Source organism: Podarcis liolepis (assembly GCF_965112155.1).
Source record: "Podarcis liolepis genome assembly, chromosome: 5".
NCBI classification, from domain to species: domain Eukaryota; kingdom Metazoa; phylum Chordata; class Lepidosauria; order Squamata; family Lacertidae; genus Podarcis; species Podarcis liolepis.
Window position 1 is genome coordinate 38,150,952 of NC_139556.1, and position 15,613 is coordinate 38,166,564.

General features: G+C 40.4%; 1 protein-coding gene across 1 annotated transcript; it reads left to right on the forward strand.

Moving 5' to 3' along the window:
• The first annotated feature begins 1,794 nt into the window (after positions 1–1,794).
• Positions 1,795–13,677, forward strand: LOC310706840 (lipase member M-like). Its single transcript, XM_083503182.1, has 10 exons — positions 1,795–1,867; positions 3,944–4,034; positions 5,788–5,881; positions 7,658–7,856; positions 8,458–8,567; positions 9,423–9,559; positions 10,447–10,593; positions 11,657–11,728; positions 13,021–13,086; positions 13,423–13,677. Exons 1-10 carry the CDS (start codon positions 1,833–1,835, stop codon positions 13,648–13,650), a joined length of 1,179 nt encoding a protein of 392 aa, XP_083359308.1. The 5' UTR covers positions 1,795–1,832; the 3' UTR covers positions 13,651–13,677.
• The last annotated feature ends 1,936 nt before the right edge of the window (positions 13,678–15,613 follow it).

Below are 15,613 nucleotides of genomic sequence, written 5' to 3' on the forward strand. Positions count from 1 at the left end.
TTGCATATGCTATGGCTTTTGGCAATAGATTGGACATAGTTTAATTTTTTTTGCATACAAATATTAAGGAAATATAAGTTCATCTAAATCTTGACTTCATTTAGAAAACTTTCAGGGACACATTTTTATATACTGCTTAATCTACAAAAAGCTCCAAGGGGTTTAAAATAAAAAAACAGAAATCTTATTTTAAAAATACAAGTAAAACAAAACATTAAAAAGAAACAGGTATGAAATCTAGCAACATATAAATTATATCACTTTTAAGCCAAATATACATAAGGCAATGAGAGATTAACATGCATCTGAAAGACACACGTTTGTGCATGTGTGCACAGTGCCAAACTCAGAAAGGAATGAAAATGCCACCAGAAATGTCACGATAAAGGCGGAATGGGAGCAGTGCGGTACAGAATGGGGCATTCTTATATGCACTGTGCTGACATGTATGGGAACAGAACCCCAGCATGAAATGCATGCAGACTGTAATAGAATTACATGTTTGGGTAGGTCTGCTTAAGCCAAGAGGGTGGAACTCAACATTGTGGTATGGCGGACTTTCCAATTGCTAAAGCATTTCAGCTTGCCAGAGGGAACAATACCCCCTATCTTCTCCCCCTGTGTACTGTACTTGGGCTTCCCTGAACCCCCACACCCCCATGCCAATTTTGGAGGAGGGCAGAGGGTCAAAATCCCCATCGCACAAGTGGAAGGTTTGGTTTTTTTGCATGGTTCTTCCGACAGTGCCTGTAAGGTTAATACCACCCAGAGTTTTTAGCAGGCTCTGAAAACAATACGCTGAAGGTGCTTGCCTAATATCAATGAACAGGATGTTCTAGAATATAAATGGTGGCAAACTGAAACCTTGCAACCATGGAATGAACATACATGGTGCTTGTAAACTGTGCTCCCCAGCTGTTAATGTTAAACCTTGAATTTGACCTGGAAATACATCAGCAGCCAGTGCAAATCTTTGAGCTGGGTGTAACACGTGGACTCATTCTCATTCTTGTTTGGCAGCATTCTGCATTACATGCCTTTTCTGCATCAAGTAGAAGGCCCCACACTGAGTACATTGCAGTAATCCAGTCATGAAGTTACCAGTGCCTGAACTTCTGTGGCCAAGCTATCTCTGTCCACAAATGACTCTAGATGTTGTAACAGCTGAAGTCAATGAAAAGCTTTCCTAGTCACCCTATCACCTGGATCTCCAGTGATAAAGCTACACCCAGAAGCACCCTCAGGCTAGGTAGCTGTTCCTTCAGAATAATTGGCTAATTTCTCAGATGCATGAACTCCTGTCTTGCTCACAGTGCCCTCATCTTTCCAGATTCAAGCTCAGTTTATTTCCCCTCACTGGCCCACATCTGAACAAGAGCACTACAGAAGATGTGAATTGTTATTTAATGATATACACATTAAACACCACCAGGACTTGAAGTAGAACTTGCTACTTCAGAGTACACTGGATGTTCGTGGGACAATCGGAGAAAACATCATGTGTGAATACACTCCCAGGCTGCAATTCTATGCTTAGGTTCTAGGGAGAAAGCCTGATAAAACTCTGTGGACTGGGTTGCGTGTCAGCCAATAGTCTGCTACCTTAAAGAGGTACATTTGATAAGATCATCCCACTGTTAGGTACAACACACACACACCAGAAGCTGTACACATAATGAAAAAGAAAGATGCTGCGCCCAATAAATAAGCATGGCTGGATGACTTGAGGTGTTTATGAAGGAAACTTTCAGGTTTCCTTTTGCATTCATCAGAAACACTCACCTGAAGAAACACTCAACACCTGCTCTTCTATTTGAGCAGGTGTGTGTGAAATGAGAACAGTGGAAGGAATGAAAGGATCATTCATGTGAGTTCTGCATTGGATTATTCAAAATGCTAGGTGTATGGAATCTAATTCCAATACTTCTTTTGAGATCTAAAACTATCAGAGTCCATATTTAAACAACAGTCTTGTAGTCTCTTAAAGACTTAACAAACATAGACTTTCATGGACAAAAATCTTCTTCATGAGATGCATGAAATGTTGTCCCGAGTGGCTGGGAATAAATAATAAATAATAATAATTATTATTGCAGTACATATATGCATGCTTTCTGTATGTGATTATATAAAAGCAGGGTCAGAGGGAAATTAAAGTACATAAAGTGCCAATTATGTTCTTAACAATAATAATTCTGATTCGCAAAGTTTTTGATGACATTCATACTGACTGGCTTTTTGCCAAATACTTACTCCTTGGTATTTCAGGTGCAAGGATTCAGTCAGCGTGCTTCCACACAAGTTTTATTTTCTTTTTTACATGGCTAGATCTGTGTGTGTGTTTGTGTGTGTGTGTGTGTGTGTGTGTGAGAGAGAGAGAGAGAGAGAGAGAGAGAGAGAGAGAGAGGCAGACCTGCTACTTTTTTTCTGCAGGGACACAGGGGTACGCATGTCCCTAAACATTTTTTGAATTAAGTTTGGCCTCATTGAGGGTCAATATTTCAATTTGAGTAGGAAAGTGAGAGTAGTCCTACTGTAAACATTTTTCTTTTAAGGAAAAAAAAGCACTGGAGAGACCCATTTAATTATTCACCCCCTTCTCTGCATCCATAGTCTAAACTTGTATGATCTAATAAACATTGTAGCTCTTGATTTTATTGACTGCACAAACTGGCCCAATATATGAGCGTTTTCATTGGGTATGGGGTGGGGGGGGAGCCCTCCAAACACTTTATGTTAAAAAACCAACTACTGATACTAAAATGGCATATTATTTAGAAGCAGCAAAGAAGTGTTTTCTGCATGTGAATGTTGAACATATGTAAATTTCTACTATCACAGCTTATCTTACAACTGCCGCAAAAACAAAATGTTCAGGATTTCAAAAGTCAATGCATGTTTGCAAGGTAAAGTTGGCATAGTCAACTAGGTTTGCTCTACACTCAGGTATTCTTACAATACTACAAATGGTCCATGCAAGTTACACACATCACTGGTATTAACTCTGTTCTCCCCAGTTTTAAATGGCACAAGTGATTTTTTTTTAATAGATAGAAAACCCTCTTCCATCCTCTCTTTCCCCTTCCTAGGTATTCAGAAGCACACTGCCTCTGACTGTGCTAAATGCTTCTGGCATTAAGAAGCATTCTGACTTATTTTTCTTTTTAAACAGGATCTAGGTGCCACATGCTCTGAAATAGGGCTGGAAATACCCCTTTGAGAGATGATGCATGATGACATACCCTTTGATATTAGGCAAACACATCTGCTTTGCTGTTTTCAGTGCCGGTTAAAAAAACCACCCCTTTATTTAAGCACCACTACCCAGACATGCAGGGGACGCGGGTGGCGCTGTGGGTAAAACCTCAGTGCCTAGGACTTGCCGATTGTAAGGTCGGCAGTTCGAATCCCCATGGCGGGGTGAGCTCCCGTCGTCCGGTCCCAGCTCCTGCCCACCTAGCAGTTTGAAAGCACCCCTAAGTGCAAGTAGATAAATAGGTACCACTTTATAGCGGGAAGGTAAACGACGTTTCCGTGCACTGTGCTGGTGCTGGCTCGCCAGAGCAGCTTCGTCACGCTGGCCACGTGACCCATGTGACAACGTGACTTCGTCAGCGCTGGCTCCCGGCCTCTTAAGCGAGATGAGCACGCAACCCCAGAGTCGGTCACGACTGGCCCGTACGGGCAGGGGTACCTTTACCTTTTTACCCAGACATGCATTGTAACATGTAATTTTATTTTATTACATTTTTATTTTTTGAAATTTTGAAAAGTCAACTTGTTTTTAATATCTGATTTTAACAGTGTTTTAATAGATATTTTATATTACTCTTTGTAAACTGCTTTGAGGTTTTGAAGACTCAGCCATATAAAAACTCTCTTAAATAAGTAAGCTCAGTAAACCTTTCCCCTATATTATCTAAAATATCCCGTTGTTTTCAAGGTTCTCAAGGATGTGGCTACTGCTTATCATGATGGCAGTACATGGAGCAGTGAGCTCAGAAGACTTGAATCCTGAACAGTTTATGAATATTGTAAGTAAGTTGAATATTGTATGAATATTGTATGAATATTAAAAAAAAATTTAAGCTGAGTAGCAACAGGGAGTCAGTAGTGGGGATGGTGAAGCAAAAGACCCTGGGCCCAAGCACACATGCATATTGTATAAAGGTGCAAAGCCTTTTTTTGCACCCTGTGAAACATAAATGCTCAGTTTTTTAAAAAAACTGGGCAACTGAGCGCTGCCTGTCCATGACTCCTGAGCCTCCCCCGATCTCCTGCCCCCTTGCTCCTTTGTTCTGACTGATCGGGGGAGGCTTGGGAGTCATAGGCAGGCAGCTGTTGCCCAGTTTTTTTAAAGAACTCTGCACATTTATGTTTCACAGGGTGCAAAAGAAGGGCTTTGCACCTTGCCTGGCAGAGAAACCATACACCTTGTGCCCCTTCTGGGCAGCGTCCGCCTACCTGTGGCTCCCAAGCCTCCCCCCGATCTGTCAAATCAAAGGGGGAAGGGGGCAGGAGATGTCCACCGCTGGATGTCCCTGGTTCCCTTTCGGCAGTGGTGGCAGCAGCAAGCAGCTCCTGAAGCCAGCCAGAGCCAACTGCGCTACCAGGCTGGCTCTGGGCTGCTGAGGTTTCCCGGGGACAGATTTGCAAATCTGGGGACATTCTGGGGATGGAATTTGTTTGGGGACAGATCTGCAAATCTGGGGACTCTCCCTGGGAACTGGGGACGTCTGGTAACCCTTCCTTATGCACACGCTCTGTTCATAAAAGCATGTCAGCGTAATTTGCAATACAATTTGTCCACATCGTGAACACTAGTCCCTCAGATTGGAAACTTGCCCGGTCTTCAACTTAGAAAAGTTGAAGACTAAGAACATGCCAGAGCTCAAGCTGTGTTCCAAGATGGGTGGCAGCCTGAGGCTTGTCTGAACACAGCAAAAGAAGCCCAGTTGTAATTACTTCATGATGCTGGCAAAGCTTCTGTAAGTTTAATGTTATCTGCTGGCAATGGGTGTGTAGCTCTGGCACTAGGTATGTGGCTTTGGCATAGCTATCCTCCTGTGTGTGAAAGAATTGGTCCAGAAAGCACTCAAACAGGGGGAGTCAATGTAGTGCTCTCCAAATCATGCTAGACTACAACTCCCACTATCCATGCTGGCTGGGGCTGATGGGAGTTGGAGTCCAGCAACAACTGGAGCGTATCCCACTGGCCAGTCTTGCACTGGAGCATCTGCATTGTTTTGTAACCCAATTTAAAATGAACCACCCCTGAGGAGTGGAAAAAAACATATATTGGCATATTACTATGGTGTATGGGTCCTCTTGGCTTGCTGTATCAGGAACTATCTACGTAAGTCATTTCTCAAGTACTGCGCTTTTCGTTTCTGTTCTATTGACAAGCAGCAAACGATTGCATGGTTTCCTCCTCAAATAAACTGTATTAAAGTTGCTTTTGTTTTTACATCCTCTGTGTAGTCTCCACTTCGTACTTTCCAGGGATCTTTTTGTTTTCACCTTTCTTTGTGCTGCCTTTCCCCCCAAGGGGTTGCTGATAAACTTTGCAGGTATTGGCTCATTCTTCCCCAAATATCCAAAGAGATACAAATATAAATATTCACTCTCGTACATGGCTCTCCTGGGCCATTCTGATCATGTCAGGAAGGATCCATGCTTAATGCTTGGAAATGAGCCTTTAGGCGAAAACTTTTGGCTTCTAGCAATTACTTTTAAACCTCTACTGGTGGAGGAAATGGTCTAACATGTGGCTTTGTATCCTTACAGAGTCAGATAATCCAGTACTGGGGATATCCTTCGGAAGAGTATGAGGTCCTTACAGAAGACGGCTATTATTTGAGCCTGAACAGGATCCCAGGGGGTACAGAAAGCTCATGAGACCCAATGTCTCAAGGACTGTGTTGTGACTCATTTCATTGTACAGTAATGACCACTAACATGAAGTCTGGTCTGGGAAAGAAAACATGGGGAGGAATGTACTCTTCTGATCTTTCCAGCAGTGTAAACATTTCTTTTCTTTTTTTTAAAAAAAATATTTTCAAAGTTTCAAAAATAAAACATAGGGTTTTTTTTACACACACACACACACACACACACACACACACTTTTTTATTTTTAAAAAAACCCATAATCAAATCGTTACGTTTATGGGGTTCCCTGAACTCTTCCCTTGGCTTCCAAAGTGCTTTCTCTTTTAACTGCATCTAATTCATTTATTCCAATTTGTTATACTTCATTTTTATCCTTTGTTGTTTTAAATTACAAGTGTTATGTAAATCCTACTACTATTTTAAAACTTTTACAGTGTTCTTTGATATATTCAATAAAATTGTGCCATTCTTTGCTAAATTTGTTATCCTCTTGGTGCCTTATCTTCCTGGTTAGCCTTGCCATCTCCGCATAGTCTATCATCTTCAATATCCATTCTTCTTTCAATGGGGCTCTTTCTTCTTTCCATCCCTGGGTGTATAAAATTCTTGTCACTGCTGACGCATACATAAACAATACTTTCTTGTCTTTTGGTAATTCTTCTCTTACTAAATCTAATAAAAAAACCTCTGGTTTTTTTTTATTAAAAGTTATTTTGAACATTTTTTCCAGGTCCCTATAAATCATTTCCCAGAAGTCCTTAGCTACATTACACGTCCACCACATATGATGGAATGTGCCCTCTTTAACTTTACACTTCCAACATATGTTAGTCGTGCTCTTATACATTTTTGCAAGTCTTGTAGGAGTCAAATACCATCTATACATCATTTTAATGAAATTCTCTTTTAGCTCACAGCAAGTAGTAAATTTTAGGTCCTTATTCCATAACTTCTCAGCAACGTAAACATTTCTAATTGCCAGACAGAGCAATTTTTCCTCCCTCCCTCCCTCCCTGTGTGCTTTTCTTGAGGTTCTCCACAGATGATTTTGGGAAGGCACAGAGTGTTGGTGTGGGGAAAGCCCCATTATGTTAATGGGATGCCTTGAGCTGGCTTATGCAAGCATGCTGGGTTAGTTGAATCCAGCCCAAATGCTCTATCTACAGTTGTGAGCAGGAAGAGAGCCTGCTGGCTAGAATACCTGATGGTGCAGTATACCTCCTTCAGTGAACACTGATTTGCTCTGCCTCTATTAACTCTGTGTGGTGCAATGGTTAGAGCTTTGGCCCAAGACTGGGTAGGCCCAGGTACAAATTCCCAACTGACCAAGAAGCTTCCTGGGTGACCTTGGACACTCTCTCTTACCCTAAACGACTTCATTGAATTGTTGTGATTCTAATACGAATGCGGGGGGTGGGACTTTTCACAATGCCTAGAGCTCTTCAGAAAAAAGATGGCATATAAAAGTTATAAAGAAATAGATAGCTGCTTCAGGAGGAAGTGGTATATAGATAATTTCTCCATGGTATTTGTGGGCAGCAAAACTGGGGAAACAAAGTTTTTTTCCAGAAGGACTAAAATTCTCTGTTTATTAGATGCTCCAAAAATGAAAGAAAGAAAGAAAGAAAGAAAGAAGTTTTAATTTTGTATCTTGTGATGTGCTTTTGAGGTACTAATCAGTCAGCCAATCAGCCAATCAGCCAATCAGCCAATCAGCCAATCAGCCAATCAATCAATCAATCAATCAATGTCTTTTTTACTTCTAGGCTCCAAATCATCTATACTGCTGTTGCACTGTTTGACCATGGAAGGCAGCGTCTGGGTCACAAATCTGCCGCATCAGAGCCTGGGCTTCATATTAGCAGATGCTGGATATGATGTTTGGATTGGAAACAACAGAGGAAACTCCTGGTCTAGAAGACACCAAAACCTTTCAATTGAAGAAGAAGCATTCTGGGATTTTAGGTAAGTTCATTTGGTGTGTAATCACTGGAATTCACCATTCAATGAGATTTATTCTTTTGCAGTTGAGTGACTGGAATTTGGCATTCAATGTTATTTTGTAGTTCAAGCATGCTCACCCTTGCCTACTTTATTATGCACTGAATAGACTTTATGAAGGCTAATGTTGGGCTATATTCAGCCATTAAAGTAATTCTATATGTATGCTAAATGGTTTTTAGTTCTTATCCAGGCCATAAAATTTATACACACATCCATGAAATGATTTCACTGCAATCCCTGTAGTCTGATTTTATGGTCCAGGAAAAGTTTTACCATCTGACTTTTCTGTGATTCTGTAAACGGAAATCTTCTTCTTAGTAAATGTGCTCATGCTTTTAGTGTTAATTTGTTGTATCACAGTCTGGGCACAGCTGGCCCTAGTAAGTTTCTCTTTCCCCTCATCTTGTCACCTAATTTTAGGTATTTGATGGTAAATTCTGCTTAATCTTCCCTTTTGTTCCTTAAATATTTTTTGTAGTGCTTTCTAGAGAAAGAGCTTATGCTTGTAACCAAAGATTATGAGTGCACTTAATTCTCATTTACTTTGTTTTGTGGTTTTCAGTTTTCATGAGATGGGAATCTATGACCTTCCTGCCATGGTAGACTTCATTCTGCAGAAAACTGGACAGAAGAACATCTATTATGTCTGCCATTCTCAAGGATGCTCTGTGGGTATGATAACTATAAACCTACTCTATAGACTATATGATAACTATAAACCCACTCTATAGAGGGCCAGTTTGGCATGGGATGGTCCAATGTTGAACTAGTTCTTGGTCATATAAAGAATTCAGATAAAGGCATAAAAATCACATCATTTTTTGAATGCACCAGGTATCTACTGTAGATGGCACCAGATATCTACTGAAGTTTTAGTTAACCAAGAACCTGTGATAGGTTTGCTGTCTTTATAAGAAACATCCAAACATGTCTTTGGATGTTTATTTGAATGCACGAAAGGGGGAGTGAGATTGTGTGTTCCTGATCTATTGCATAAGCCTTTTATAGAGCCTGAAAGTGTATGTGTGGGGAACATTTTCTACATAATTGGGATGTGTGAGGTTTCAGGGGCATGATTACATTGGGAGAGCCTTCCATGCGGGCTTAAAAAATATTTCTAACTGATGTAGAAATGAGGAGAACTGAATTTAAGATTGGAAAAATGAGAATCTGAGAGTAAATGAAATTGATATATAGGATAGAGGGCTTTCCAACTCTGCCCCATCGCAAAGCACGTAGGCTTCAAACATGTACAGTATCTATTCATCTGATATAAAGCCTATGTCATTTTGTTGCAATGGTGATAATTATGTCATTTAGTGAGGTTCCACTTCCATCCTATAAAATAGCTTTGTATATTGCATGTAGTCTAACTCTTCCATTTTGAAAAAGAATTGTGCCACATGAAATTAATGTTAATTTTGCTCAACTATGTTTTAAAGAAAGAGTCTGCCTATAAATGCTGCATTACTTAAATTCAAAGCTACGGGATTCTAAACTGAATCTCCATTTCCCTCTCCTCTCTAGCTTTTGTGGCATTTTCTATTTTACCTCAAATGGCTGAAAAAATTAAGATGTTTTTTGCCCTGGCCCCTTCCTATACATTGCAGTACACTATCAGCGTCCCCCTACAAATCATACGCTTTCCAGCAGAACTGATGAAGGTATGTGTGCAATCATTATCTTTTCACAATTTTTGTAAGCTCTAATTGACATTATGACATAATGGGAGATGTCTAATTTTATGGCTCAAGCCCAGTTTTTTTGTAGGTAAATTAGCTGGAAAAACATGGGGTTTTTTTGGGGGGGGATTAATTAATAATTTAGACTCCAACACCCTTAAATTTTCAGACATACGTGCAATCTGTTTTTCACTAAAATGTTATCATGGCTATCAAATAACAGAAAAGAAAGCACGAAGGATAAACTATTTTTTAAAAAGTACCCTCTTGAGACTGGATATATAGAGTCCAAATTAAGAAGACCAAGGATCATAACACAGAAGACCAGACAAGATGTTTTGGCTCACCTTATAAGGATATAAAAAGGGAAAGCCTGGAGGAGAATTAATAGAGTTGTGGAAATGGCAGGAGTGTCTGGTCTACTGAGTGATCTGGTGCCATTGAGCTTCTGTCACAACATTAGTGTCACTGCAGTTTACCAAGATGTGCAAGACAAGCAATGGCAAGGTTTGAGCTTCATGGATATATTAGGAGAGCCAACTCACACAGTGCAAACTAAACCAATCAGTTAAATCAACTTGCACCCAACCTTTCTGAAGTTAAAACTCTTCATTTGGAAGATACGTATAATATTTCTACCTTTTAAAGAATAACTTCTAAATTATATCAATTCAATAGATTCATCTTTTTCCCCTTGTTTTGTAACGCGATAACTTTGCAATTTTTATATTTGGTGATTAAAACCTTTTTACAAATCAGCAACAAAAAAACCCCCTTAATATGAACCAGCTTCAGGGACGTTTAAACTCCCCCATTTAAGAAATGCTTTTGAAAGATTGGGATTATGAAGTATCTCTGGCTTTCTGCAGGCTATGTTTGGCACAAAGGAATTTTGTCTGCTGAGTCCAAAACTGAAAGCCCTTCTGGCCCGAAAGTGCAGCTGTTGCCCGGTAGATGAGCTTTGCAAACAAGCTCTTTTTCTTGTCAGTGGATTCAATGAAAAAAATCTAAATGCGGCATGTCTCTTCATTTATTTATCATATTTATGACTGGGGTGTATGGGGTGTTAAAGGAGAGGTAGTACTTCTGTTGGGGGACACGTTGTGCCAGTGTGGTGTAGTGTGGTGGAGAGCCAGTGTGGTGTAGTGGTTAAGAGCGGTAGACTCGTAATCTGGGGAACCGGGTTCGCGTCTCCGCTCCTCCACATGCAGCTGCTGGGTGACCTTGGGCCAGTCACACTTCTCTGAAGTCTCTCAGCCCCACTTACCTCACAGAGTGTTTGTTGTGGGGGAGGAAGGGAAAGGAGAATGTTAGCCTCTTTGAGACTCCTTTGGGTAGTGATAAAGCGGGGTATCAAATCCAAACTCTTCTTCTTCTTCTCTTTCGGGTGTAGTTTGTACACCACTGGTCCCCCCACCCTACAGTCAGCTTTCACCTGGCCTGCTAAATCAGGTGAGGGTAAGCAATGGGTCTCAAACCTTTGGTGAGTTAGAGATTTCCCTTGCATGCATAGACAGGCTGTGGCAGACTGAGTGGACAAGACCAGTATTGGATCCAATGCTCAAGAAGGCAGTTTCTGCACATGCTGAAGAGGGAAGTGAGGGGCAGATGGGGCCTGTCAAATGGAAGAAGGGGCTCTGCAGGCCCACGAGCAAGGATGGGGGAGACCCTGGCCGAATCAAGACACCATATAACATCAGGGAGCTCTAGACATGTCACTGAATGGGCAGGTGGGTGGTGGTGGGCACAGACAACAGGTGTGACCTGGGTGGGGAAATAGGCCAGATAGCCATGAGCCAACTCCTTGTGGCACATAAGGGCTGTTCATTTGAAGGGTTATTCACAGTTATCTGAATCATAAAATCCTAGAACTGTGGAGTTCAGGCACCCAGCTGGTTCACACAACTCATTCATGATGTACCAGTTGCTATAAACTGCATGTTAGGGTTTCCTCAGCATCAGTTTTGCACTTCAGAAAAACATGTAATAACATATATCTGCTTTTCTCCTCTGCCAACAGTCCAGTACAATGAGTTTTGGTAAAGTGAAATGACTTCTAAATTTACCATTCCCTTACAGAGTCGGACTGATGTATATGTATCACGATTCCCAGATTATACGTCTGTGAAAAATATGATCCACTGGGGCCAGGTAGAGATACTAAGATCTCCCTTCTCTCTCTCATTCTCTCTCTGTTGAATGTTGTCTGCCTTATAAAAACTTAGATATTGTTTGAATAGAAGGGAGCCAGAATATATTGTAGCTGAGTTTCCAGTGTAAAATGACACAAAAAACGCTGTGAAAAATGATTTGAAAAATGTATTGAATTTTACATAAGCTCACTATCGTCATCTAGTGACAAATTTGTATAATGCACTTAAAACAAACTTTTAACGTTATATTTGCAGCTGTATAGCTGAGTCCCCAATTTAACAGTAGCAAAACCAGAACCAACAAGCCATTGTAACCCGGACACTGCCTAAATTGGCCTTACCATGAGGTAAAGTGAAGCTGTCAACTTAGGTGGTAGGTGCTGGAGGTGCAGCAGCAGAAGCCCACCTCATGTTTAAGCCAGTGCCCCTGTCCTGAGCCTGTGCCCCAGTAGCAGTAATGCTTGCTTATTGCTAAACTGGGCTGTATGGAAGTCTTGCCTATTTACTTTCTCCCAACGCATCAAAGAGAACCCCATTAAGAAAGGTCCTTGGCTGAGTGAGCAGGAAAAGAGGCAGCTACTAGCCTGGCCCACGGCATTTGTTTTAGTGGGAAGTGTGCAAAAATCAAGCAAAGTGCTGGAGGAGAGAGCTGTGTGGGCTGCCTTGTGGCCCTTAAGCTAGCCTGCTGCCCTCATGTGCAGCATAAGTTGCTCTCCATTGCTAGAGTTCCAGCAAGATTCAACTGCCGGTGCAATCACCATTGTTCCACCTGCCGTGCTCCACCTTCCAGCCCTAGGAATCCTCATAAGGGAGCTGTGCTTAGAGGAAGAACTGTGCAGATTTGGGCAATGGCACTGTGGCTTGCCATTGTTTTTATTGATGATAGTTTAGAAATTATTTATTGTAATTGTTAAGGGTGGGTTTTTGTTTAATTTTTATATGCTGATATTTAATATTCTATACTACTCTAATGGATTGTTGAATATTACTTTATTCGATATAAGTTGCTTATTTCAAAGTTATGTTTTATTATCACATTTTTGTGTTGGCTTAGATTGTTATAAGGTGTTATAAGGTGTACATTCTTTGTTTCTTCAGCTTGTAAACCGCCTTGGGTATAGTAAAATAGAAAGGTGGTATACAAATTAAATGTTAAATGAAATGAAAGTGAAAGATACTCTCAGTGAGTGCCCTCTCCTAACAACTTCCTCTTGGGTTAGCTTTGCTTGTTGTTCGATTTCGTTGGCAAGTTGTATACTCACCTATCTATTGTTCTCTTTTGTTTTCTAGACAGCTATGGCAGGTCAATTCAGATATTTTGACTATGGCTCAAAGAACATAGATATATACAACCAGGTAGGAATTTGCTGGATTTTTGTGTTGCCTGCAGAGGGGATTAAAAGTGAGGGTGTGTACAAAGGGGCAGTTTAAATTGGATTTGATACATCCCTTGTGTGCATTTTTTGTGCATCATCCACACAACACCATCCTCGTTCAAGTAGCAGTCCACACTTCCCTCAAATTACTTCTGATTTTCACAACTTATTGATAATCCAATAAATGAACTGAATTCAAAATCACTTGGTTTACTTTGGTGAAAGTTTGTTGTGTGCAGTTTCACAGATTATTTTTTTTAAGCTGCAGATGTGTGCATGTATCTAGGTGATATTCAATCTATCTGTCTCTTCCTAGACGACTCCTCCCTTGTACAGAATTGAAGAGATCACCATCCCAACAGCGATGTGGAGTGGAGGACAGGACTGGGTTTCGCAGCCCAAGGAAATTGCAGAATTGCGGTCTCGAATTACTAATCTTATTCATGACACAGAGTTCCCTAAGTGGAACCACTGGGATTTCATTTGGGGCCTCGATGCTTTTCAGCTGATGTACCCAGAAATACTTGACCTGATGGAGAAGTAGCTGGGAAACTGTTTGGTTATCATTGCTCTATTAATGGTGAAATCAAGGTGGGATTCTGAGATCCCCACAATCTTCAGAAATAAAGTTTAAATATATGCCACCTCATTTTGATTATTAAATTAGTCTTGCTTGCAAACCTCCCAGACAGTCCTTCTCCAAGGTAGCCAGAAAGGATCACAATGAAAATCAGCTCCAAAAAGGACTGAAATGAAAAGAAGTTTTTTAGACTCAGGCCCAGGTATGAGCACTACTAGGTATTAATGTAAGATCAGCAAGGAGGTTTTATTTATTTATTGCATCAGGAAGGTACCCTATGTAGAGTGATACATTATATCCTATTGAATTTCCTGGAAAAAAACAGGTGTTTGTTTCAAACACCCAAAACTAGTTTTTGATTTAAATATATAATAGTGTGACAAATATATGTGATAAAATGTCTAGTTAGACATTTGCAACGAGTCACTGAGGTTTATCGTTTTGTCAGTAAGCTTAAGTACATAGTCAAAATTAAGTTGCATTTGTGTACATAAAAATGCAAGTACATCTCCCTGAACATTCTAAAGTGTGAATAATGAATACATTGTGTTCTGTTTCTGCCAAAATGGAGATGTGAAGCTTTTTTGCTTCCAGATCCATTGCCAAAAAGTAAACAAAACACTTTTGAAGAACACTTGCTTCCTGCTGAATGCAGTCTTCCTGTCTCAAAAACACACACAATAATTTAACTTTTTATCATCCAAAGCATTTCTATATTCTAAAGGAACAGGTTTTCCAACCAACGCACAAAAAATGATGGTTTCATTTGAGGCAATGCATGTTTCAGTCCTGAAAATGTGCAGTGATAATCTCTACTCCTGTAGAGTACATCACACTAGACTAATCATAATTAACCTCTGCTGTGTCTGAGATTAGGGAGCACATTTTTTCATTTGGGGACAATGTGAAGTTATATCCAGGGCGGTGTTGACCCCAAGTGTTTCGTTTCAAAAATTCACAACACTCACAAAAAACCTAAGCAAAAATGACCAACACCAACATTTTCCTCCATTCATTTTCATTGGAGAGACTTTGAACTTAAGCTAGGTGAGGGGCTTGTTGGTAGAATATCCACACAACTTTTCTGAAAATACCTAGAACTGCATGTGGCTCACATTCATCTCCCCAGACCCTGGGGACTTGCAAAGTCTCCTGTGGGACCTGAAAGGTGACAAAACTGAGTTCCGGTTAGTTCCAGCTGAAAAAAAGGCCTGGATCATCATCAAGCTGTTCTTAAGCTCAAATCCTTACAAACATACTGCAAATGTGGGCTTGAATTGCAAGATAATGTTAGGAAATTTGTCCCCCCCCCCCCGCCTGGTAAAGTCACCTGCACTCCTCTCAAAAAACTTCTGCAGAGGAGAAATGTATAACACATTTGGAATCTGGAATTTACCGTAGTTGCTGACAAGACTAATTTGCCTCTAAGTCCTTAAGTCACAACATAGCACCCAGAAATTCAAATAGATTTGCTCTGCCTAGTCAGCTATTATGTTCCAAGCAAATCTGGTCTAATGAATAAGCGCTGCTTCCATTTCATCATTTTTAATGCCACCACACCTGTTGTATAATTAAATGCTGCACTGCTACAATGACTTCTTGCTTCCTTGCAGTTTGTTACATTCTAGATCTTTTGCAACATTTATTCAAGGTCCCAGCTCCATCTGAGTACCAACGGCAGGTAAGCAAAGGGCTATTTTTAAAAAACAAAACAAAACACTGATCTTCTTAATTTGAGTATGGTGATATATTCTTTATCTTGCCATTTTTCAAATTGTACTCTTAATGAAAACATAACTGATTGCTAATTATCATAAGGCTCAATCCTGTAGATGTTGAATCTCAATGAACGAATAATCCTTAATATAATGTCATACATGTTTAAGCCCCAATGAAATTTGCAGGATTAAAGCACTTCACACTGTGA